This window comes from Rhinichthys klamathensis, unplaced genomic scaffold (genome assembly GCF_029890125.1).
Source record: "Rhinichthys klamathensis goyatoka isolate OS25496 unplaced genomic scaffold, OSU_Roscu_1.1 h1tg000155l_1, whole genome shotgun sequence".
In the NCBI taxonomy this organism is placed as follows: domain Eukaryota; kingdom Metazoa; phylum Chordata; class Actinopteri; order Cypriniformes; family Leuciscidae; genus Rhinichthys; species Rhinichthys klamathensis.
Window position 1 is genome coordinate 1,054,759 of NW_026606690.1, and position 23,788 is coordinate 1,078,546.

General features: G+C 46.1%; 1 protein-coding gene across 4 annotated transcripts in view; it reads left to right on the plus strand.

The window, feature by feature from the left end:
- Positions 1 to 23,788, plus strand: part of ccdc88ab (coiled-coil domain containing 88Ab) — a 117,689-nt gene that overhangs the window by 60,885 nt on the left and 33,016 nt on the right. For all 4 annotated transcript variants that reach the window (XM_056258587.1, XM_056258585.1, XM_056258586.1 and 1 more), the window contains exons 13-24: positions 1,196 to 1,365; positions 6,444 to 6,581; positions 8,815 to 9,885; positions 10,487 to 10,614; positions 13,015 to 13,153; positions 13,225 to 13,398; positions 13,846 to 14,007; positions 14,736 to 15,013; positions 16,892 to 17,035; positions 17,125 to 17,311; positions 19,468 to 19,613; positions 19,834 to 19,926. In XM_056258587.1, coding sequence (XP_056114562.1) covers positions 1,196 to 1,365; positions 6,444 to 6,581; positions 8,815 to 9,885; positions 10,487 to 10,614; positions 13,015 to 13,153; positions 13,225 to 13,398; positions 13,846 to 14,007; positions 14,736 to 15,013; positions 16,892 to 17,035; positions 17,125 to 17,311; positions 19,468 to 19,613; positions 19,834 to 19,926 — 2,830 coding nt within the window. The remainder of the gene's footprint in view (positions 1 to 1,195; positions 1,366 to 6,443; positions 6,582 to 8,814; positions 9,886 to 10,486; positions 10,615 to 13,014; positions 13,154 to 13,224; positions 13,399 to 13,845; positions 14,008 to 14,735; positions 15,014 to 16,891; positions 17,036 to 17,124; positions 17,312 to 19,467; positions 19,614 to 19,833; positions 19,927 to 23,788) is intronic.

Consider the following 23,788-nt stretch of genomic DNA (forward strand, 5'->3'; position numbering starts at 1 on the left):
CACCTGAACTGACTGAAGGTGCAAACACACCTGAGCTGACTGAAGGTGCAAACACACCTGAGCTGACTGAAGGTACAAACACACCTGAGCTGACTGAAAAACACACCTGAGCTGACTGAAGGTACAAACACACCTGAGCTGACTGAAGGTACAAACACACCTGAGCTGACTGAACGTACAAACACACCTGAGCTGACTGAACGTACAAACACACCTGAGCTGACTGAAGGTGCAAACACACCTGAGCTGACTGAAGGTACAAACACACCTGAGCTGACTGAAGGTGCAAACACACCTGAGCTGACTGAAGGTGCAAACACACCTGAGCTGACTGAAGGTATAAACACACCTGAACTGACTGAAGGTGCAAACACACCTGAGGTGACTGAAGGTGCAAACACACCTGAGCTGACTGAAGGTACAAACACACCTGAGCTGACTGAAGGTGCAAACACACCTGAGCTGACTGAAGGTACAAACACACCTGAGCTGACTGAAGGTACAAACACACCTGAGCTGACTGAAGGTACAAACACACCTGAGCTGACTGAAGGTACAAACACACCTGAGCTGACTGAAGGTGCAAACACACCTGAGCTGACTGAAGGTGCAAACACACCTGAGCTGACTGAAGGTGCAAACACACCTGAGCTGACTGAAGGTACAAACACACCTGAGCTGACTGAAGGTGCAAACACACCTGAGCTGACTGAAGGTACAAACACACCTGAGCTGACTGAAGGTGCAAACACACCTGAGCTGACTGAAGGTGCAAACACACCTGAGCTGACTGAAGGTACAAACACACCTGAGCTGACTGAAGGTGCAAACACGCAAACACACCTGAGCTGACTGAAGGTACAAACACACCTGAGCTGACTGAAGGTGCAAACACGCAAACACACCTGAGCTGACTGAAGGTACAAACACACCTGAGCTGACTGAAGGTGCAAACACACCTGAGCTGACTGAAGGTACAAACAAACCTGAGCTGACTGAAGGTACAAACACACCTGAGCTGACTGAACGTACAAACTGAGGTGTGTGTGTCGTAACTCTCAGAGGTGTGTGTCATAACTCTCAGAGGTGTGTGTCGTAACTCTCAGAGGTGTGTGTCGTAACTCTCAGAGGTGTGTGTGTTGGTAACTCTCAGAGGTGTTTGTGTCGTAACTCTCAGAGGTGTGTGTGTTGGCAGTGCCGCAGAAGTCTCTGGGTCACGAGGTGAACGACCTGACGTCCAGTCAGCTGCTGAAGCTGGAGAAGGAGAATCAGATGCTGCAGAAGAGCGTGGAGGAGCTGAAGGCGTCGAGCGAGAGCAGCACACGCCTACGCCTGGAGAAAGACAAGCACACACTCATCCAACAGGTTAGAGGTCACAGCAGCACACGTCTACGACTGGAGACACACAAACACACACTCATCCAACAGGTCAGAGGTCACACTGCGAGTAGGGCTCGCGATAAAAGTGATGTTGATAACGATGATAGGCTCTGGATATTTTGACGCTTTATGGATTAATCTAACAGCCAATCAAACAGCAGAAATAAACGCGGCAACAGCCAGTCAGCGTGCAGCTTTTAACTTGCCCGTCGAAGGAGCGGCGAAAGTGAAACTAACCGCGAGTTATCACCCAAAGATGACAAATTTGTCGAAAAAAAAAAAGGTAGCATGAATTCAGTTATACTCATTTGAACCACGTCACTCGAACCATTTATCCACTCGGCTCAAAGTTCAAGGAGCGCAAGCTCACTAGAGCAGACGTGTTTACTCGCTGAGCGGGCGGTCACGCGACCTCTGAACGGGTGGTCAGGCGACCGCTGAACGGGTGGTCACGTGACCGCGGAGCGATCGGTCACATGACCCCTGAGCGGGCGGTCACGCGACCTCTGAGCGGGCGGTCACGCGACCTCTGAGCGGGCGGTCACATCGGTCAACTGCCTGTCCTATTTGGTGTTGTTTGTCCTGTAGGAACTTGAATTGTTAGCAATAAGCACAGCTGAAAGCGTGTGTCTTCCTGCCCACGGTAAACTTCGGGAGGTTACACGCGATCGGTGTGTGACACTGTTTGGATGCGAGGCGTGCACGGTCGGCTCTTGAGGGGGCTGGCTGTGTTCATTGAGAAATATCTCGAAGCGTACAGCAAAAGAAAATTTCGTGCGATTTTGGGTTTCAGCCTCGCACCTATTGCTTTCTTTTCGAGGGAATATCATGAACGGCTCATTTCTCGCGTTGCCGAGGCAACGTGTAGATAATGAGACCAGTTAAATAAATGAATAATATCTGGCTTGAGCAGTTAGATATTTTAATTCCACCTATCATTCAGAACATGTTTCATTTGTCTGGTTATTATGGCTGCATTTAATACTGAGGAATTAAAAAGGTGTAATAATCATCCGACTAAGCTTAGAGCGGAGCATGCATGGGGAGTTCCCGAGGGAATTAAGAGCCGAGCTCCTAGTTTAAGCAGCGAATGAGTGGTTGCCTCTCGAGCTCTAGGGCCGCTGAGGCTTCAGGGTATCAGGGTCCTGAACTATATCGACGACTGGCTTATTATGGCCCAGTAACAAGAGCTGCCAGTTCGGCATCGAGATGTCGTCTTTGGCCACATCCAGAGCCTGGGGTCGAGGCTCAACACAAAGGAAGGTGTGTGGGCCCCTGCCCAGAGGACTACGTTCCTGGGGGTGGTGTGGGACTCGGATACGATGCGGGCACAACTGTCTCCTGCACGGATCGAGCCCACCCTGTCCTCAGTGACCAGGGTAAAGCTAGGCCAAGCCATCACTGTAAAACATTTTCAAAAAAGAGAAAGTTAGGGCTCATGGCAGCAGCGTCCAACGTGATTCCATTCGGCCTGCTGCACATGAGGGCCCTGCAGTGGTGGTGGAAATCCAAGGAGTTTTCCCGGAGGGAGAACCCGTGCCGCATGATCAGGGTTACGTGCAGATGCCGTCGTTCCCTATCCATGTGGACGAAACCTTGGTTCCAGTCCCAAGGTCCCGTCTCCCTCACGGGCTGGGGCACGGTCATGGACAGCTGCTTTACGAGAGGTCTATGGCAGGACCATCATTCCCCCTGGCACATAAATTGCCTGTAAATGCTGGCGGTTTTCCGAGCTCTGAGGAGTTTCCTGCCAGACCTCAAGGGTCACCACGTTCTTGCCGGAACAGACAATATGTCAGGGGTGGTCTATCTAAATCATCAGGGGGGTCTGAGATCACGCCCTCTATGCAGACTGGTGCATCAGATCCTCCTGTGGTCCCAGGAGAGACTGTTGTCTTTCAGAGCAACATACGTCCCAGGGGATCAGAATCAGGGAGCAGAGGTCCTGTTGAGGCAGGGGCTGAGGCCTAAGGAATGGAGACTCTCCCCCGAGGTGGTGATGTCGATATGCGAGAGGTTCGGCCCAGTGGAAGTGGATCTGTTCGTGTCTCGAGACACAAAACACTGTCCACTGTGCTTCTCCCTCACGCATCCAGCTCCTCTGGGGTTGGATGCCATGGTGCAGACGTGGCCGAGGCTGCGTCTGTATGCATTTCCCTCGATCGCTCTGCTCCCGGGAGTTCTGGAGAGGGTCTGTCTACTACAAGTAGCCCCGTTGTGGCTGGCCTGAATATGGTTCTCATACATAATATCGCTCCTAGAGTGCCCTCCATGGGAGATTCCTATCAGGAGGGACCTGCTGTCGCAGGCAGAGGGCTCAATATTCACTCTCGGCCAGAGCTGTGGAAACTGTGGGTCTGGCCCCTGAGGCCGCACAGTACTGAGAGGCCGGCCTGTCAGCAGGAGTAGTCGAGACCATACTTAGCTCTAGAGCTCCCTCCATAAGGAAACTGTACGGCCTAAAATGGAATGTTTTCACCACTTGGTGTAGAGAGCGTGAGGTGGACCCAGTTAACTGCCTTGTGGCTTCAGTGCTGGAGTTCCTCCAGGATCGCTTCTCTGCTGGTCTTACCCCGTCCACACTAAGGGTGTACGTGGCTGAGATTGTGGCTTTCTACACTCCTCTGGGTGATGGGCCCTTGGGGAGACATCAGCTGGTCGTACGGTTCCTCCGTGGGGCTCGGAGGATGAGACCTGCAGCTCGGACCAGAGTTCCCACATGGGAGCTGGCAGTGGTTCTCGAAGGGTTGGTCGAGGCCCCCTTCGAACCTCTGGAGTCGGCTGAGGCCAAGAACCTTTCCCTCAAGGTAGCTTTTCTATTAGCCATAACTTCTCTGAGGAGAGTAGGAGATCTTCAGGCGCTCTCTATATCTCATGGGTGCCTGGAGTTTGCTCCAGGCGACATTAAGGCTATCTTGCATCCCAGGCCGGGCTATGTGTCCAAAGTGCTATCTAAGGGCCTGTTCACATATCGCGTCTTTTGCGTGCTCAAGTTTGTTATTTCAAATGTAGGCGCGCGGTATACGCACTCATAATGGAAGCGCCGCATCGAGATAAAAACATCTCAACTTTTCAGAATGCCGCAAGCGCACCGTAGGTCACGTAGCTGATGGTAGCTTAGCAACGACAGACACCTCCGGAGCACAACCGCCCTAGCGCTTTGGAAAAAGGAGAATGCGGCGCGCCTAGTGTTTTCTACACGTTTTTAGGCGCTATATATGAATGGCGCCATAATGTGGCACGGCCTACGGTTCTCCAGGCTTTTCATCCTCCACCTCACGTGACGGCGGGTGAAGAAAGACTTCATTTGCTCTGGCCTGTCAGAGCTCTCAAGATTTATGTCCAGAGGTCTTCTTCATGGCGGAAGTCAGACCAGTTGCTGGTGTGTTTCGGGTCGCCTAAGAAGGGGCTTCCCCCGCCAAAACAGACCATCAGTAACTGGATCGTTCAGGCTATCTCTACGGCCTATCAGGTGCGCAGCTTGCCTTCACCTTTGGCCGTGAGGGCTCATTCTACCAGAGGCATGGTGTCCTCTAGAGCCCTCCTCTCAGGGGCCCGACCCAAGTGTGCGATGCAGCAGGATGGGCCTCCCCTCACACTCTTGGCAGATTCTATAGCCTGGACATTCCTTCTATAACCAAAAAGTTACATTTTACCATGGTACTGAGGTGCAATATGCATGGTTTTAACTGTGGTTGTCATGTCCAAAATGTATGATACTATGGAAACCAATGGTTAATTTTAATAAAACCCAAGTCAGAATATTTAAATTTTACCATATAAAAATGAGGTTTTGTTAATAAACATAAATTTACATCTGCATCCCAACTCAAGCAAGTCCTTTTCAAGCAGCGGTGAATTTTATTTGTTTGATCATCAGTGTTCTTTCGATTATTGTCTTATGTTGTACATATTGTACACTTTTTCATTGTATGCTTGAAAACTACTTCTACTGTTAACTTGCTGTCAAATGTGCATTTTTAAGAGACAAAACATGTAAAATTATTAATTTTGCAGCCTGCACTGCAAACTGTGCCAATGATACGCATCAAAGTCAGGCGACTCAAACCTGTTTGATGATTTGAAACGATAACAGCCGTTAGCACGTGTAGAAACTAACTAAATAAATATCTTAACAGAAGAGTGCATTTCTTTAAGAAAAATAACCGTAAAAATGTAAAGAATTCAAAAACGTGAAGTGTTCGTCATATTCTCACAATAAACAATAGTTCAAAACCACAATTAACGGTCTGTTTTCTACAACTTTCATTTAGGAGCAAAAATCTGCCTTTAAACTTGAAAGAAATAATTATCGAATTATATAATAGTTATCGATATCGAGTGATTTTATCCTGATCATTTCTTCGGCCACATCGCCCAGCCCTACACACACAGTTCCCAGTAATACTTCCTAAGATCCATTGGAGTTCATAAGGTTCATTGTTGAATTCATTTTATCCTTGAGGATTTATGAAAAGTGTCTGTATATAATAAAAAAATAAGTGCGATCAGTGAAATGTGAAAAGAGTCATGTTGGCTTCAGAGGTGAAGTCCCGTTCACACCATAAATGATAATAACTATAACGATAACTATATTAGCGTCCACAACAGCAGACAATATCATTCTGTTTATTATAAGCGCTGCAGTTTTGTCGTCTGCCGCTTTAAATGCTCGATCTCTTTAAAGCAGGATGGATTCTGATTGGCTGTCAATGTTTTTATCTTCATCGGCTGGCAGAAAGTGATTGCCATGATATTGCTCCCCTGTGCCGTCGTGCTGTGGACTTACATTCAGAGCGATTTTTAAAACTAAGTGGATTCTGTTACTCACACAAAGAAAGGAGAGAAGTTTGAACGCAATGGGTTAAAATGTTACGGACAGCAAGCGCCCAGAGCAGGATCATATTCATCAGTGAGTAATCCCAGTTTAAATCTGAAGTGGGTTTAGTTAAGCTGCTTTCAGAGGATTAACAGCTCATATGAGTTTGATTGCTCATTATGAGCGAGTGTGTCCATATGTCCGAGAGTGCTCGTGCTCAGTGTGTGTGTGTGTGTGTGCACAGCTGGAGCAGCTGCAGACGGAGCTGACCGCAGACAGAGAGAGTTTGCGCAGTGCTGAGAGTCTGAGCTCAGATCTGCTGAAAGAGAAAGCTCAGCTGGAGAAGACACTGGAAACGCTCCAGGAGAACTCCGACAGACAGGTAAACTTCACTCACAGCGATCCCAGCTCATGTTAGACTGCCGTGGCATGCCGGATTGACAACGCAATTCATTTTATTCTCAGCTTTTCTTGTCTTCCAGACAAAATCATTGATTTTCATACAGTAAAAACCAAATGTGACCCTGGATCACAAAACCAGTCTCGAGCCAACAATGCATTGTTTGGGTCAAAATGATCACTTTTTCTTTTATGCCAAAAATCATAATGATATTGAGTAAAGATCATGTTCCATTAAGATATTTAGTAAATTTCCTACCGTAAATATATAAAACATTTATTTTTGTGAGTGGATGCAGCACAATCGCCCACTTTAATGGACAACTTTAAAGGCGATTTTCTCAATGTTCAGATTTGTTGTTGTATCTCGGCCAAATATTGTCCTATCCTAACAATCCATACATCAGTAGAAAGCCTATTTATTCAGCTTTCATATGATGTATAAATCTCAATTTCAAACTGGTTTGTGACTGGTTTTGTGGTCCAGGGTCACAAATGTGCCTGATGTCACAACGGTCAAGTGGGAGAGCTTTTATAAAACTTATAATCATATGAGTTTGACATGTCAGCTTTCACTAGCTGTAATTATAGCTCAGTCATGAGAGAGTAAACGTTTAGCATGGTAATGGTCATGATAAGTTAATGTACTTGGTCTTGCTGCTGCTGAGACACACACAGATGTGAGCAACACACAGGAACCCCTGCACAAACACACAGACTCGTGTTGAGCCGCAGGTCAGGTGTGACCGCAGTGACTCTGTTTAGCGGGAGGTGTAGCTTAAATATCTATCATCCTGCACCTGGGACTTATTTAACTGGTCTCTGAGTCTGTCTGTGTGTATCTGTGCTGGTTTGACCCATGTGTGCCCGAGCCGTTTGTCTAAAGCTTACCCGTTTAGAAACGTCTGCCAGTAAGCAGACCTGATGTCAGTAATCTGGGAGAGATTAGTGAATGCTAACAGCAACACTGAAGCCAGACTGTTCAAATGTTAGCGGAATAGGGAGCTTGCAGCTCATTGGCTGAGAGATTACCAGTAGACGACCTATTGGCTCATGCTGGCAGATTACACATCAGAAACTTTACATAAGAATTTTACATATGAAAATACTCCAGAGTTTCAGGCATTAGTGCATTGGAACATTAAGCCATGCATTGACATTTAATTATTTAGCAGAGCCTTTTATCCAAATCGAGCTCTAATGAGGAGAGCAATAGAAGCCGTTAACCCTTCCCAGTTTGGTCTAGTATATGATATTATTATTATCTTTTCTTTTCTTTTTTTTCATGCTACTTTACTTTTACCTAATTTGATTCATGTTTTTTCATATTTACAGGGACAGGCACGTTAATGAACATTTCTCTAAATGTGCCAGTTCAGCTATTACAGCTCATTTCCAGCGCTAGTCTCTGGCTGTGTACCTCTCTATTTTTTAAGCATGCAGAATAGTAAGAATAGTCTGCTGGATAACACACATCTCTGGATGATGAGGATGGCCCAGAGCCAGTGCTTAATCCTCACTAAAGCTTATCATTTACACATGCCTAGCCAGTTTAAACATTAAAGCTATTTTAAACTATTCAAGCACAAGAAGAGGCGAAAGATAACTTAATTCATTGCTCACACTTAACTTTTATTGTATTTATTTATTTAATTTTTGTGGTTTCAATTTACAATTAAAACTATCATATGCTCAATTTTTCCCCTTTCCTAAAACCAACCCCACCTCACACCGACAAAACTAAACAATCAAGATCCCTACCTCTCCCAGTACAAAACACACAGACACACACACACACACATACACATTTCATAAATGTGTACAGTTTTGTTGTGACAATAACCATGCTTTTGTCAAACTCGAGAAGGTTTGAGGATGTGTACATGTAATAAGGTGTGTGGGGAGAGTATTCCACTGATTTTTATTAACTAACATTAACAAAGATTAATAAATGCTGTAACAAATGTTTTATTCATTGTTAGTTCATGTTAGTTAATACGTTTACTAATGAACTTTACTAATGAACCTTGTTGTAAAGTGTTACTGTTATTCGAATACATTTTGACTAATCAACTTGAATAACTAGAAGATGATATGATTCTATTTTCCTGAAGATGTTCTTCATCTGTCCTGTGTTTGCTGCTGAACGAGATCTCCCCTGACTCTCTCTGTGTGTGTGTGTGTGTGTGTGTGTGTGTGTGTGTGTGGGGACGCAGGTCAAGGGCCTGGAGCAGGAGAACGCACACCTGAACCAGACCGTCTCCTCTCTCCGGCAGCGCTCTCAGGTCAGCGCAGAGGCCCGTGTCAAAGACATCGAGAAGGAGAACCGTGTGCTGCATGAGTCCATCAAAGAGACCAGCAGCAAACTCAACAAGATGGAGTTCGAGCGCAAGCAGCTCCGCAAAGACCTGGAGCAGCTCAAAGACACCGGAGAGCGAGCCGAGGAGCTGGAGCTGGAGGTGCGGCGCCTGGAGCGGGAGAAGGAGGGCCTGCAGAAGCGTCTCTCGGCTCAGGCCATCACCTGTGAGAAGGTGGAGGTGCTGGAGAAGGAGAACGCAGAGCTGGAGGCCGAGAGCCGGAGACTGAAGAAGGCAGCCGACGCTCTGAGGAACCTGTCCTACCAGCTGGAGGTGCTGGAGAAGGAGAACCGAGAGCTGGACCAGGAGAACCTGGAGCTCCGGCGCATGGTGGAGTCTCTGCGGTCCAGCGGAGCTAAAGCCACACATCTGGAGCTGGAGAACCGGGAGCTGGAGGACGAGAGGACGCACCTCAGGAAGAGCCTCGAGCTGATGAAGGCGTCGTCCAAGAAGAACGAGCGTCTGGAGGCCAGCAACCAGAGCCTGGACGCAGAGAACCAGCGGCTCCAGAAGGGCCTGGAGAGCGGCAGCCGTAAGATCCAGCAGCTGGAGGGAGAAGTGCAGGAGCTGGAGCTGGAGAACCACAGTCTGCAGAAGAGCCTGGAGCAGATGAAGATCTCCAGCAAGAGCCTGGAGCAGCTGGCGCAGGAGAACGGCTCTCTGGAGGCCGAGAACACGCAGCTGGAGAAGGACAAGAAGCAGCTGGAGAAGGAGAACAAGCGGCTCCGACAACAGGCGGAGATCAAGGACTCCAAGCTGGACGAGGACAACCTGCGCATCGCTCATCTGGAGAAGGAGAACCGTGCGCTGGGCAAGGAGGTCCACACTCTCAAAGACACCTGCAGTCGCACCAAAGACCTGGAGAAGGACAACAGGGAACTGGTCAAGCAAGCAACCATTGATAAGAAGACTCTGGTCACTCTGAGAGAGGTGAGCATCGCATGCCTTGGCCACACACACACACACACACACACACACATGACCACATGCATGACGGATTTCCTCTATTTGGCCCAAGTGTTCAAGTAGGCGTAGAGACTGCAAGTGTGTGTAGAACTTTTGATTACTCGATGGGACAAAAAATGCAAGTGTTTACAGAGCTTTTTTTTATTACATTTTTAATACTTTGCATTTTAAAATAAACGTCTACATGTCTGTTCAGCAGTCGCTATGTAACTAACAGAAAAATGTTGGACAAAATAGGCCTACACACACCATACTCATATAAAATGTGCAACACTATGTTTTTACTACCAAATTATATGTATCTAATTAATTTAAATTACAGTAAAAGGTTTTCCTCAACATCTCGCGATGATGAGTTCCTGAACATAATGCATGATGGGATGCTCTCAGATAGTGTGGGCTTAGTGTGCATTGAGGGCACTGCACTGTCCTGTGCATTACTCCCTGTCGCACGCGCTCTCAGGTGGCCAAGTGTGTGTGTTTGGACAAGGCAACGGCTTTGATACACTGCATGCCTGATCCTGGATTTCTTGCATGACCCCTGTTGTGATGTTTGCCGATGTAGGACCTAGTCAATGAAAAGCTAAAGACTCAGCAGATTAACAATGACCTGGAGAAGCTGACCCATGAGCTGGAGAAGATCGGCCTGGATAAAGAGGGGCTTCTGGGTGATGAAGAGAGCTCAGATGACAGGTAATTCACACTCTTCATATTGCCCTGTCGGTCAGGGATTCTCAGCTCCAGCGCTGACCACACTCGCCTGCCTTTAACTCACAGGGGATCCTGAAGACCTGGACTAGCTGGTCTAGGTGTGTGTGATCAGGGTTAGAGCAGAGGTCGTGTTAGACGTCCACATTGTCTGTCATTTTGCCAGACAGGGTCGTAAAAATCCCATCATAATCTATTATTACCCGTCATTTTAACGTCATTTAATAGGCTCTGTTTTTGTTTACATTTTTATTCACAAACGTACAAGATAAACATATAGGCAAGATTATGCATTTATTTGTTTATGAAGAGAAAGTTGAACAGAGACTGTGCGTCACTTTTCAGGTTTCATCATGAATGTTTGTCCAATAAATTGCAATAAGCTTTGTGCTTTTGTTACTTTTGATATGAAACAAAGTCTCAGCTTTCAAATTTCAAATACTGTTTTGTCGCTCTTTAATGTGGCGTGAGAGACGGTAGCGCCTGCGTTCAAGCGAAGCGCGAGTGAATGCACTCGGTTCCTTCCTCTTTACTACGTTACAGAACGAAATAAACATGAATGAACGTGTAGAAAGATACAGTCCAACTTACCAAAATCCATATGTCTCTCATGTAATCGCTCAATCCGTGTTTCAACCGCAGAAAGACGTCAATAAAACAGCTTGTAAACAATGTCACGTAACTCAGAAAAGCCATTCAATGAACATTAACCTTATAGTCCACAAGAGCCACTCGCCACCAAGTGGACGGGGTGAGAATTACACTAACAAGTTACAATACATCACTCTCCGTGTAATCCGTCAACATGACGGCCCGATTCTAGATTTTTCCATCACTTCTTTTTTTTTTTTTTTTTTTTTTACAGATTTAAATTTAACAGACAAGAACAAAGCCCAGCACAACATAGATCTGGACAATATTCAGGACATATGACACAATTAGGGGTGTAAATATTAATCGATTCGTATCGATCCATCGATTATACAGCCGACGATCCGATGCATTGATACGTTATTTTGCCGCCTGTCTATTTTCAGCATCAGCTCGACATATGCGTACAACCTATTCCTAAGCTGCGGGTGGCGCTAACCTCATGATTCTCTTCTACTTCACACGCGTTAGTCTATCTATGTTCACACACATTGTTGAGTCTGACTTCCAAGAGCGATGGAACCGTCAGAGCGAGCTGGCAATGAAAGTCAAATGTTACACACTCCAGTCGGCGTCAGTCATGGATGTGGATGTATTGTGGCTTCAGGAAAACAGATGGAGCAGTGGTAAGAGATGTTGCCGTTAGCAAAGACTGCTATAGCGTAACATACACATTATGTGAATAGAATACTGTGGCAAGCAGGACGCGGCCGGCGCGAGAGAGCGGCGCGAGGCCGGCGGTGTGAGTGTTAATGCTCGTCACCTGTGAGACGCACCGGTCTCGCATCTCTCACAGAGGAGCGGAAGCATAAAAAGAGGAGCGACGACGCTGAAGATCGAGAGACCGGTGCGTCTCACAGGTGACGAGCATTAAACGCCACCGGCCTCGCGCCGCTCTCTCACGCCGGCCGCGTCCTGCTCGCCACAAATGTTGTTTCTGTATTCTCAATAAAAGGCTATTATTATTATTTATTTATTTTTGTTGATTTATTTGAAACTAGATATCATGTACAAAAAAAATATCGAGCATTGAATCGAATTGTGGGAAATTCTGAAGTATTGAAAATAATCGAATAGTTGGCTTAAGAAATCGGCATCGTATCGAATCGTCATTAAGGGTCCGATTTACACCCCTAGACACAATACAAATAAAAATGGCTAATCAATAGCGATGCCATTTTCCGTCACTTCTAAAAAACAAATCCGTCAATGATGGAAGATTTCCGGCTAGCGCGACCTCTGGAGCTGAACTCTGAAGCCCTGCTGTGGGTGCTAGGGCTGCAACAACTAATCGATATAACCGATGAGAATCCGTAATGAAACAGTCCAAACCAGTGTGGATTAATCTGGTCTGTGTGTTGTGCACAGAAAACCTGATCATTCAGTGCCGTGGTGTCCATCTGAGGCCATCACTGCACCATGGGTCATGTGGACCCGCGCTGCTTTGAGACACCGTGTAAAACCTAGCTCTTTTCACTGGCTTACAACTGTCCTTGACTTGTTGATGTAAACTCCCTTTATCATTTGTTTTGCTGTCTTGTTTTTTAGATATTTATCCTGTTGTACAGCACAATGGCCAACTACTGTTGCTTTTATTGTGCTATATAAACAAAAGTTGATTGATTGATTGATTGATTGAGAAGGGCCAGAAATAACAGGAAAGGAAAGAGCTTGTAGCATGTGTTTACATGAATGCTGGAGTCATGATTGTCCATCTTATTTCATGTGTGCCAGGTTTAAGCTTCTGGAGTGTAAACTGGAGTCCACTCTGAGGTCGTCTCTGGAGATTAAAGTGGAGAAGATCTCGGCTCTCGAAGCGCGACTGCAGGAGTCCTCCAACCTCAACCAGCAGCTGCGCCAGGAGCTCAGAACGGTTCGTTGCATACGCTAGGGGTTTGTGTGTGTGTTTGCAGCAGACGGTGACTGTAGGTTGTGTGTGTTCAGGTGAAGAAGAACTACGAGGCGCTGCGTCAGCGTCAGGAGGAGGAGTGTGTGGCCCAGAGCTCGCCGGCTCGAGGGCGAGAGGAGCGCAGCGTCAGTAAGTGGGAGAAGGAGAGTCAGGAGGCCACGCGAGAGCTGCTGAAGCTCAAGGACCGGCTCATCGAGGTGGAGAGAAACGTATGTGCCCTCAGCTCTCTCAGAGTTAGCACTGGAGCAATATATCGATGCATCGCGACTCGTGTTTAACAGCAGACGGTGCGCTCGGCTCGTGCGTTCGGCTGAGTCTGAACACGTACTCGCACCGCAGAATGCTTCTACCAATGTAGACAGCCCACTGCAAACGCCCTTGTAATTAGCTTCAACTTTCAAACTGTCTGAAAGATTATTTTCTAGAAGGTTCCAGTGGTGTGTAAGGCTCTGGAAGCCAGCAGAGTACAGCTGTTCCTAGAGCACACGGCTGCAGAAACTGAACTCAGTCCATTCGAGAGGGAATCGCGAAGCATTCGGGAAACATTTAAATCAATCCAGTTTCATTCCTCGATTCACGATGCATCGATTTATTGTCCCAGCCCTAGTCAGAATGCCTTCACGTTACCTAACCAGTGGCTGCTGTTGTTTGTGCAGAACGCCACTCTTCAGGCGGAGAAGCAGGCTCTGCGCACGCAGGTAAAGCAGCTGGAGTCTCAGAGCACTAATCTTCAGGCTCAGATACTCGCACTACAGAGGCAGACCGCGTCTCTGCAGGAGAACAACACCACGCTGCAAACGCAGAACGCCAAACTACAGGTCAGAGCCGTCACCCACCCAAACTGTGTTTCTGAGCCATCGAGCATCAGCGTGTGAAGGCCTTCCTCCTGTGAACGTAACCGGAGTTTGGTTGTAATTAGCTCTTCAGGAGAGTAGCACACAACGATCTTACACTAGCCGCGTTTCCATTACACCCTACATTGCGCAAATTGAAATTGCGAATTGAAAATACTCCCAATGGGAACACCACAATTTCGCAAAAACTCCTATTTATCACAAAAGTTTTTACGCACGCATGAGGGGGTTTTCAGGCAGTTCGAAAAAGGAATGTCTTGCAAAACTGCAATTTATCAAGAGCTTGAAGCAGATCTGCGGGAGAAACCCCCAGAAACACCTCATACGGGCCGCTCCCAGTATACGGGTCTTTCCTTGCCATTAAAGCTTGATAACAAGCCTACTGTACGTCTCCTTCCATTACTAATAATGGCTAGTGCGGCGGCTGAGATATAACCTACCAACATCCGTCGCCATGATTTTTGGAATGACTTATGAGAGGAAAAAATTACGTTTTAGTCGCATAACATCGGTTAATGGAAACATCCTCATTTTGAATTAGGTTAGAAAATATTGCAAAAGATTTGCGCAAATCTGTAATGTAAACGTGACTACTGATGTGAGTCTTCAGGAACCCTGCTGACGTCTGTCGTGTGCTCAAGCTAAACAACATTTTGCATGAGCTGACGTGAAAGAAAGTGATGTGTTCACAGGTGGAGAACTCAACACTCAACTCTCAGAGCGCCGCTCTCATGTCCCAGAATGCCCAGCTGCAGACGCAGCAGTCCAGCACAGAGAGCGAGAGAGATGTGGCCATACGGGAGAAAGAAGACCTGCGCTCGGTGTACGATCTGCTGCTGCACGACCACGAGAAGCTGTCCGCCCTGCACGAGAGACAGGCGTCCGAGTACGAGGATCTGATCGGCAGACACGGAGAGCTGAAGAGTGGCCATAAGAGTCTGGAGGGACAGCACCGCGGCCTGGAGAACAGGTACATCACCTCACAACCAGAGCAGTCACTTTAAAGGTGACATATCACGCCCCATTCACAAGATGTCATATACACCTATGGTGTCCCAGAATGTGTCTGAAATTTTAGCTCAAAATACCAGATCATTTATTATAGCTCGTCATATTTGTCCCTTTTTGGGTGTGAGCAAAAACGTGCCATTTTTGTGTGTGCCCCTTTAAATGCAAATGAGCTTTAGCTCCGCCTCCGTTCAGAAGAGGGCGGAGCCTTCACACGAGCTTCAGAGACTCCGGCAATAACAACACAGGCCGATCTCACTGATCCAGAATCAGGAGTAACCAGCAGCGAGTGCAGCCTTACGGAGAGACTCAGGGAGAGCTTCACTTTTACACGTTTCTGAATGTTAGCGGAGACATTTGTGTAGTTGTTGTGGAGTTACACTGATCATCTCCTCATCATGTTGAACTCTTCCACAAGTGTCCACAGTTCCTGAGGTGTTTATAAGACAGCGCTGACATGTTCTGGTCAATAGTGTTCAGTGTCGTCTGTGCTCGACCACAGAACAGTTTCAGGCTTTGCTGAATCTTCTCCAGTGCGTTAGAACTGGTCTCTGTTGGCGCTCGCCGAACCCAATGTCGCTGGTGTGTGTAAACGTGCAGATTAAGGGCCGGGAATATTATAATAAGATCCTCTTCATACGGCAGAAGGAGCGAAATCTGATCGGCTTATCGTTTGTCATGCTTGCAGAGAAAGGCTCACCAAAACAAAGTTACTGAGTTGTAACTTTTCATGTTTTCTGGGTTGGCAGAAGCACCGGATTACAGCGCTTACACACGGGAAAAGTCAGATTCTCATGATATGTCCCCTTTAAAAGCTCATTTGTTCACCAATCACATCTAAATGTTTTAGACATTATGAATGGAAGGAACGTTTAACAAACTCCATCCCTCCATTCTCCAAAACACTTGTTCTATGTTGGGTCCCGCAGGCAGGTGAACAGGTGTGTGTGTTCTCCTCAAATCATGTGTGTTGAGGAGAGTGTGCTGCTACTTCACTAACGGGTTCGGGAGGAGCCCAATCATTCATTTCTAGTGGATATAAGCAGCAGTCATCCCTCCATCTCCTCCTCTATTCCATCCTTTTCTCTGTCTCTGTAGTGGGTTACTCGACCCGAGCCTCAGAATCGAGCCGCCTCCGAGGACAGCAAGCCAAGCTTAAGGGTCGTTCCATGTCAGATCATTATACAGCGCTTTTAACAATATAGATTGTTTTAGAGCATCTTTACAGTGATAACAGGAGATTACAGTAACAGAGATTGTTCTGGCTTTACAGCAGCTCTAGAATAAAGTTATTGTCCAGCTAAAGTTAGTTTTGATTGGTTCATTTCCGTCGCAAAGATTATTGACTTAGGGGCCGCTAACACGACACCGTTCTAACTGAAAACAGAACACCTTTAATGTGTTCTGGCCGTTCATTGTTTGGTGCTGGAGAACGCAAGCTTTGAAACAGGATCCAAGGTGCAAGTTATTAATTTTTTTTAAACATTATCATCTCCGTGTAAACTTCAAAAACGTGAATCTGTGTAAACGCTGAAGGCGCACACATGCGTATTACGTGTTTAGTCTATAGGTATGTGCGTTTGAATATATATGTGCGCAGGCGCCTAGTCTTTCTTTACAAACTGACATCGCCAAATTACTTGTCTGGCAGCATAATACAGAACCTTTAGTCGCTTCCACGCGTTTCCATGCGAACCGCAATCATTTTGATAACGTTTTCTCTGTACAGAGGTAAAGGGAAGTCTCAAGGCAATCAGACACGGTGATCTAGTTTGCCATGTAGATGATCGTGCTACTGTGTGAAGCATGTGCGTAACTGTGTGTGTGTGTGTGTGTGCAGGTATAATCAGCTGTTGAAGCAGAAGACTGAGCTGGAGCAGCTGGAGAAGGAACTCAAAGCAGACCGAGAGAAGATGATCTCCGACAACAAGAGCCATCAGGACACAGTTGCACAGTTCCACAGACTCAGCGCCGAGCACCAGACGTGAGTGTCATGATGAGGGAACCTCTCTCTCTCTCTCTCTCTCTCTCTCTCTCTCAGGTGACGCTCATGAGCGTGTGTCCTGTGTGCAGGCTGAACTCTACACACCAACAGCTCCTGAAGGACAGTGAGCTCCTGCAGGCGGATCATAAGAGTCTGAAGACTCAGCTAAACACGGCCCGTCTGGAGCAGACCCGTCTGGAGGCCGAGTTCTCCAAACTCAAGGAGCAGTACCAGCAGCTGGACATAACCTCTGCCAAACTCACCAACCAGTGCGAGGTACACGCTTCATAACCTCTGCCAAACTCACCAACCAGTGCGAGGTACACGCTTCATAACCTCTGCCAAACTCACCAACCAGTGCGAGGTACACGCTTCATAACCTCTGCCAAACTCACCAATCAGTGCGAGGTACACGCTTCATAACCTCTGCCAAACTCACCAACCAGTGCGAGGTACACGCTTCATAACCTCTGCCAAACTCACCAACCAGTGCGAGGTACACGCTTCATAACCTCTGCCAAACTCACCAATCAGTGCGAGGTACACGCTTCATAACCTCTGCCAAACTCACCAACCAGTGCGAGGTACACGCTTCATAACCTCTGCCAAACTCACCAACCAGTGCGAGGTACACGCTTCATAACCTCTGCCAAACTCACCAACCAGTGCGAGGTACACGCTTCATAACCTCTGCCAAACTCACCAATCAGTGCGAGGTACACGCTTCATAACCTCTGCCAAACTCACCAACCAGTGCGAGGTACACGCTTCATAACCTCTGCCAAACTCACCAACCAGTGCGAGGTACACGCTTCATAACCTCTGCCAAACTCACCAACCAGTGCGAGGTACACGCTTCATAACCTCTGCCAAACTCACCAATCAGTGCGAGGTACACGCTTCATAACCTCTGCCAAACTCACCAACCAGTGCGAGGTACACGCTTCATAACCTCTGCCAAACTCACCAATCAGTGCGAGGTACACGCTTCATAACCTCTGCCAAACTCACCAATCAGTGCGAGGTACACACTTCATAACCTCTGCCAAACTCACCAACCAGTGCGAGGTACACGCTTCATAACCTCTGCCAAACTCACCAATCAGTGCGAGGTACACGCTTCATAACCTCTGCCAAACTCACCAATCAGTGCGAGGTACACGCTTCATAACCTCTGCCAAACTCACCAATCAGTGCGAGGTACACGCTTCATAACCTCTGCCAAACTCACCAATCAGTGCGAGGTACACGCTTCATAACCTCTGCCAAACTCACCAACCAGTGCGAGGTACACGCTTCATAACCTCTGCCAAACTCACCAATCAGTGCGAGGTACACGCTTCATAACCTCTGCCAAACTCACCAATCAGTGCGAGGTACACGCTTCATAACCTCTGCCAAACTCACCAACCAATGCGAGGTACACGCTTCATAACCTCTGCCAAACTCACCAATCAGTGCGAGGTACACGCTTCATAACCTCTGCCAAACTCACCAATCAGTGCGAGGTACACGCTTCATAACCTCTGCCAAACTCACCAACCAGTGCGAGGTACACGCTTCATAACCTCTGCCAAACTCACCAACCAGTGCGAGGTACACGCTTCATAACCTCTGCCAAACTCACCAATCAGTGCGAGGTACACGCTTCATAACCTCTGCCAAACTCACCAATCAGTGCGAGGTACACGCTTCATAACCTCTGCCAAACTCACCAACCAGTGCGAGGTACACGCTTCATAACCTCTGCCAAACTCACCAACCAGTGCGAGGTACACGCTTCATAACCTCTGCCAAACTCACCAATCAGTGCGAGGTACACGCTTCATAACCTCTGCCAAACTCACCAACCAGTGCGAGGTACACGCTTCATAACCTCTGCCAAACTCACCAATCAGTGCGAGGTACACGCTTCATAACCTCTGCCAAACTCACCAACCAGTGCGAGGTACACGCTTCATAACCTCTGCCAAACTCACCAATCAGTGCGAGGTACACGCTTCATAACCTCTGCCAAACTCACCAATCAGTGCGAGGTACACGCTTCATGAGCTGTAGTGGACTCTGATAATGTCTGCAGGGAATTAAACTTCAGACAAATTCTTAAACGAAAATTATAATAATCTGATCAGACTTCATCTATTCATGGATTTACCTCAGAAGGGTGTAACTTTGTGAGAACATCACAGTAGACCCGGAAGTGCTGAACCATTCACATAGAAGAAATTAGTGCTGGTTCGTCTTCCACTTCACATGTTTTTGCTCGTTATCTGTCATATTGTCTGTTGTGAATGGCTCTATGCTGCCCAACCTCATGTCAACATGTGAAGTTCTCCATGAACATGGCGAGGAACAACTCTGTTAACTAAAACGTTGTTTTCAAACAAAGGCATGTGGAGGGTAACCGTGTTTGTGTGAAATGTGTCCTGCAGCTGTTAAGCCAGTTGAAGGGGAATCTAGAGGAAGAGAACCGGCATTTACTGGATCAGATCCAGACCCTGATGCTGCAGAACCGGACCCTGCTGGAGCAGACCATGGAGAGCAAAGACCTGTTCCACGTCGAGCAGAGACAATACATGTATTTATACACACTTATATTCACACTTTCATTCTACCCTAATTCTTGTTTATGTTCTAAAACTATTTCCCCGTAGTTTACCTCAGCTCCTGTGTGCAGATAGTCTGATGCTACTGTCTCTCTCTCTCTCTCTCTCTCTCTCTCTCTCTCTCTCTCTCTCTCTCTCTCTCTCTCTCTCTCTCTCTCTCTCTCTCTCTCTCTCTCTCTCACACACACACAGTGATAAACTCAATGAGCTGAGGAGACAGAAAGAGAAACTTGAGGAGAAGATTATGGATCAATATAAGTTTTATGACCCATCACCACCTCGAAGGTAAGCATTGCCATCTCAGAATATCAGAATATTATCCAGTTCCTCAGGTTCGGAGTCACGCCGGTCTGGAGACGGGTTTGAGGATCAGTGCCGATGAGGCCTTCACAGGGGAGAGTCTAGTTGACACAATCTCTGCTGACACTTCAGGGATGCGTTGTGGTCGTGTCTAGGCGCAGGTCCTCCTCCTGATCTGGATACGGCTGATTACAGTAAACCTCGGAATAAGCAGAAATACTAACATTAGCGTAGACGCCATTCTTCTTATGATGTAACGAGTACATCAGGTGTTATAGGAAGAGTCCCAGGTTCCGGCTAATCTTATATAATATGCAGCCTTATAATCATTTAACTGATTTGAATAATAGAAATGTATAATGTTCTATGTGTATGCCAGGTAAAAGAGATGTGTTTTTAGTCTAGCTTTGAACTGCCAGAGTGTGTCTGCTTCCCGGACAATGTTAGGAAGACTGTTCCAGAGTTTTGGTGCTAAGTAGGAAAAGGATCTCCCGCCTGCAGTCGATTTAGATATTCTAGGTATTATCAACTGGCCGGAGTTTTGAGATCGCAATAGACGTGAAGGACTATAATGCGTTAAGAGCTCGCTCAAGTACTGCGGAGCTAAACCATTTAGTGCTTTGTAAGTAATCAGCAATATTTTAAAATGTATACGATGTTTAATAGGGAGCCAATGCAGTGTTGACAGAACCGGGCTAATATGGTCATACTTCCTGGTTCTGGTAAGAACTCGAGCGGCTGCGTTTTGGACCAGCTGGAGTTTGTTTATTAAGCGTGCAGGGCAACCACCCAGTAGAGCATTACAATAGTCTAGCCATGAGGTCATGAACGCATGAACTAACTGTTCCGCATTTTTGATTGAAAGCATATGTCGTGATTTAGATATATTTTTAAGATGGAAGAATGCGGTTTTACAGATGCTAGAAACGTGGCTTTCAAATGAAGTTTGAGTTGTGAGTTAAAGTATGCGAGTTAAAATTCTGTGGTCGATGTGGTCGCTACCAAAACATTACTGTCACCACAGTAAATGTGCCGTCACGACTGAATCATGGAAGTTTTGTCTAAAATAAAGTATATTGAATTATCAACTAAGCTGTTATTAAAGTGTTTGGTTCAATGTATATTCAAACTAATGAATCCTTAAATTTTAAATCCGTATGATTAACTTGATGCCTTTTACAAAGAAAGAAGGTGGATGTAAATAAAATATAATAGGTCAATATAAACCTTCTTATTAAATTATTTATTATTGTGTTTCGGTAGTAACAAATTTGGGGAGAGGAAAAATATTCCAAAACTTTCTGAAAATACAATATGATAATTAACTGCACAATTACTAGAAATGTCTACCTTGGATATTATACAATCTGCATACATACAAAATTTGTGAAAAAAGACAAAAAAAATCAAGACGTTTCCAACTCTCTACCCTGAATCAATTCTGTAGAGTGGCCCATAGTGAATGACACATAAGGAAATAGGGATTTCAGACAGAGCTGTTTTGCTTTCCATTGGGGTGAATAAAGCCTAGTTTCTGCGCATCAAAGGCCAGTGTGATCCTCTGAGCGATTCAACTAGATCTAAAAAAAGGCCTGGCTTAGAGGTGTTCTCTTTAGGTCATCTCTCATGACATCTCTCTTTGAGATCTTGGCATTGCTAAGGCCACGCTGTCCACTCTCAGACTTTCACCTGGAGTGTTGCACAGGTTTTTTTTCTGGGTGACTGCAGATACCGCTTATAAGATCTGCAGGCACCGAAGCAGGGGTGGGGAAAGAGCTTGTTGTGCGCAGGAATACCCCTCTCCACAATGCCAGACATCAAGCAATGCTAAGGCTGGACCAGGAGTAGCTGGCAGCCATATCCTCAAGGTTAGAACCTCTGGGTGTGGCCCGTAAAAGCCCAATCTGAGTGTTATTGGTTTCCTGAGAGTATAAGTATTACCATTCAGAGTGCAAGAGTGGTTTCCATTAGGGCCCTGAATAACTCAGAAGTGGAAGGTACGAGGAACCCTAATGGGTAATTTCATTTATCTGTTCTCATCCAGATATTCTCTAAGGTTTTTCCCACTATTATCAGCATACCATGTGAACCGGTGGAAACACATCTTATAGAGGGTAATTCGCACAGTTCATTCTTAAAAAAAAAGATTTATATTTGTCCATTTATATTTATGCATTTAACTGTTTTGTTTATCTAAAGTGGCTTATGTTGCTTTTAATCTTTCTCAGTTCATGAATTCCATGAGAACTGAACCGATGGCCTTGACATTATGCTTTAAAATCATTAACATGCAGCCTGGGTAACACTTGCCCTTAGTACTCAACTCTTTCATTATGAAATGCTTTGAACCGCAATTCAAAGACTGTATTTTGCTCCATACCCCCCAATATACTTGATCTACTGCAGTTTGCCTACCACCCAAGCAGAACTATGGACAATGGTATAACACCAATACTACATCCCACCCTTTCCCACTTAAATCACATGAAGGGGAAAACTATATTAGTTTGATGCAAGTTGGTTACAGGTCAGCATTCAAGACTGTAATCTCCACCAAAATTGTCTCCAAGCTCCGGACTAAGTTCCTCAATCTGCCTGTGGGTCCTGGATTTCCTAATTGTTAGACACATCCTCTCTCATCCTAAACACTGGCTCTCCCCAGGGAATGGAAACTGATCAAATATGCTGATGGCATTGTAGTGGTAGGCCTAATCATGGACCGTGATGGAGGAGATGGAGAATCTGGTCCTATATTCTTTCCTCTCACTAGTCTACCTCACTAACTGCATTTCCTAAAGGCATCGTAAGCCTAAGTAGCTCATAAAGACTGTTGGTGCCAATGATTTCTACAATCTACTTAGGCTTATGATGCTTTTAAAATGCCGGTCAGTCTGTTGCTGAACGATCCTGGCACATCCTTAATGCACAGTGTGGCACAGCAATACCTTTACCATCCCAGATGTCAGAAGTTCAGAATGTGCCTCAGATAAAAAGCCTCATCTGGGACAGCATGACTGTCTAGAACTGGTCCTCACAGCCCCTTCAGGGAGGGAAACTTTCAGCCCCAGGAGGGATTTACTCTCCATATGAGAAATGGGCTCTAGAAAGTGCAGGATAAGAGCCAAGATAACCAGTTGTGCATAAACATTTCTATGGGCTGTGAAATGCACATTTATGCACATGCATTTTTATAAGTTGTGTACAGTGACAACCTACACACCAGTGAGTTGTACTGCACTGGTCATCTTTCTTTTTATATAAAACATTTGCATTCCATTGACTTCTGGGAGGCACATCATTGAGTTGCATGCACTCTTTGTGAATGCTGTCTCAGATTCATGCAAAATTTCACCAGGCTGGTCTTACTCCCAAAATTAGGCGTTCCTGACTAAGTTGATTAAACTGGGATTGGTTTGTTCAAGAGTAGAAATCCCTGTGTGTCATTTTTCTCTGCCGAGGAGAACAGAAAACACTGTTAATGCCCACTGAGAGTTCGTTTAGTTGGGTCAAACACAAAGCTTCAGACGAACAGCTTTTTGTGTGTATTGCAAGTGCATTATCTCTGCAACTGCTGTCTCATGAAGTAACCGATATTTGGATCGTCATAATCTCAAATCACTAGAGGAATGGCTGCATCTCTGTTGAGGACCGGGCTTCTCTGCACAAGCTTGTGTGATTTTGGCTGAATGTTTCTAGGTTATCTCGCACATGTGATGTTGGAGGGTGAATCTCAGAACTTGGAGAAATTCCAGGTGTCCTGAATGCTCGGGAGTGTTTAAGTGACCCCAGGTGTTTTGGGTTTTTGAAGTATTACATGAAGTGATTGATTTACAGGACACGGGTCACA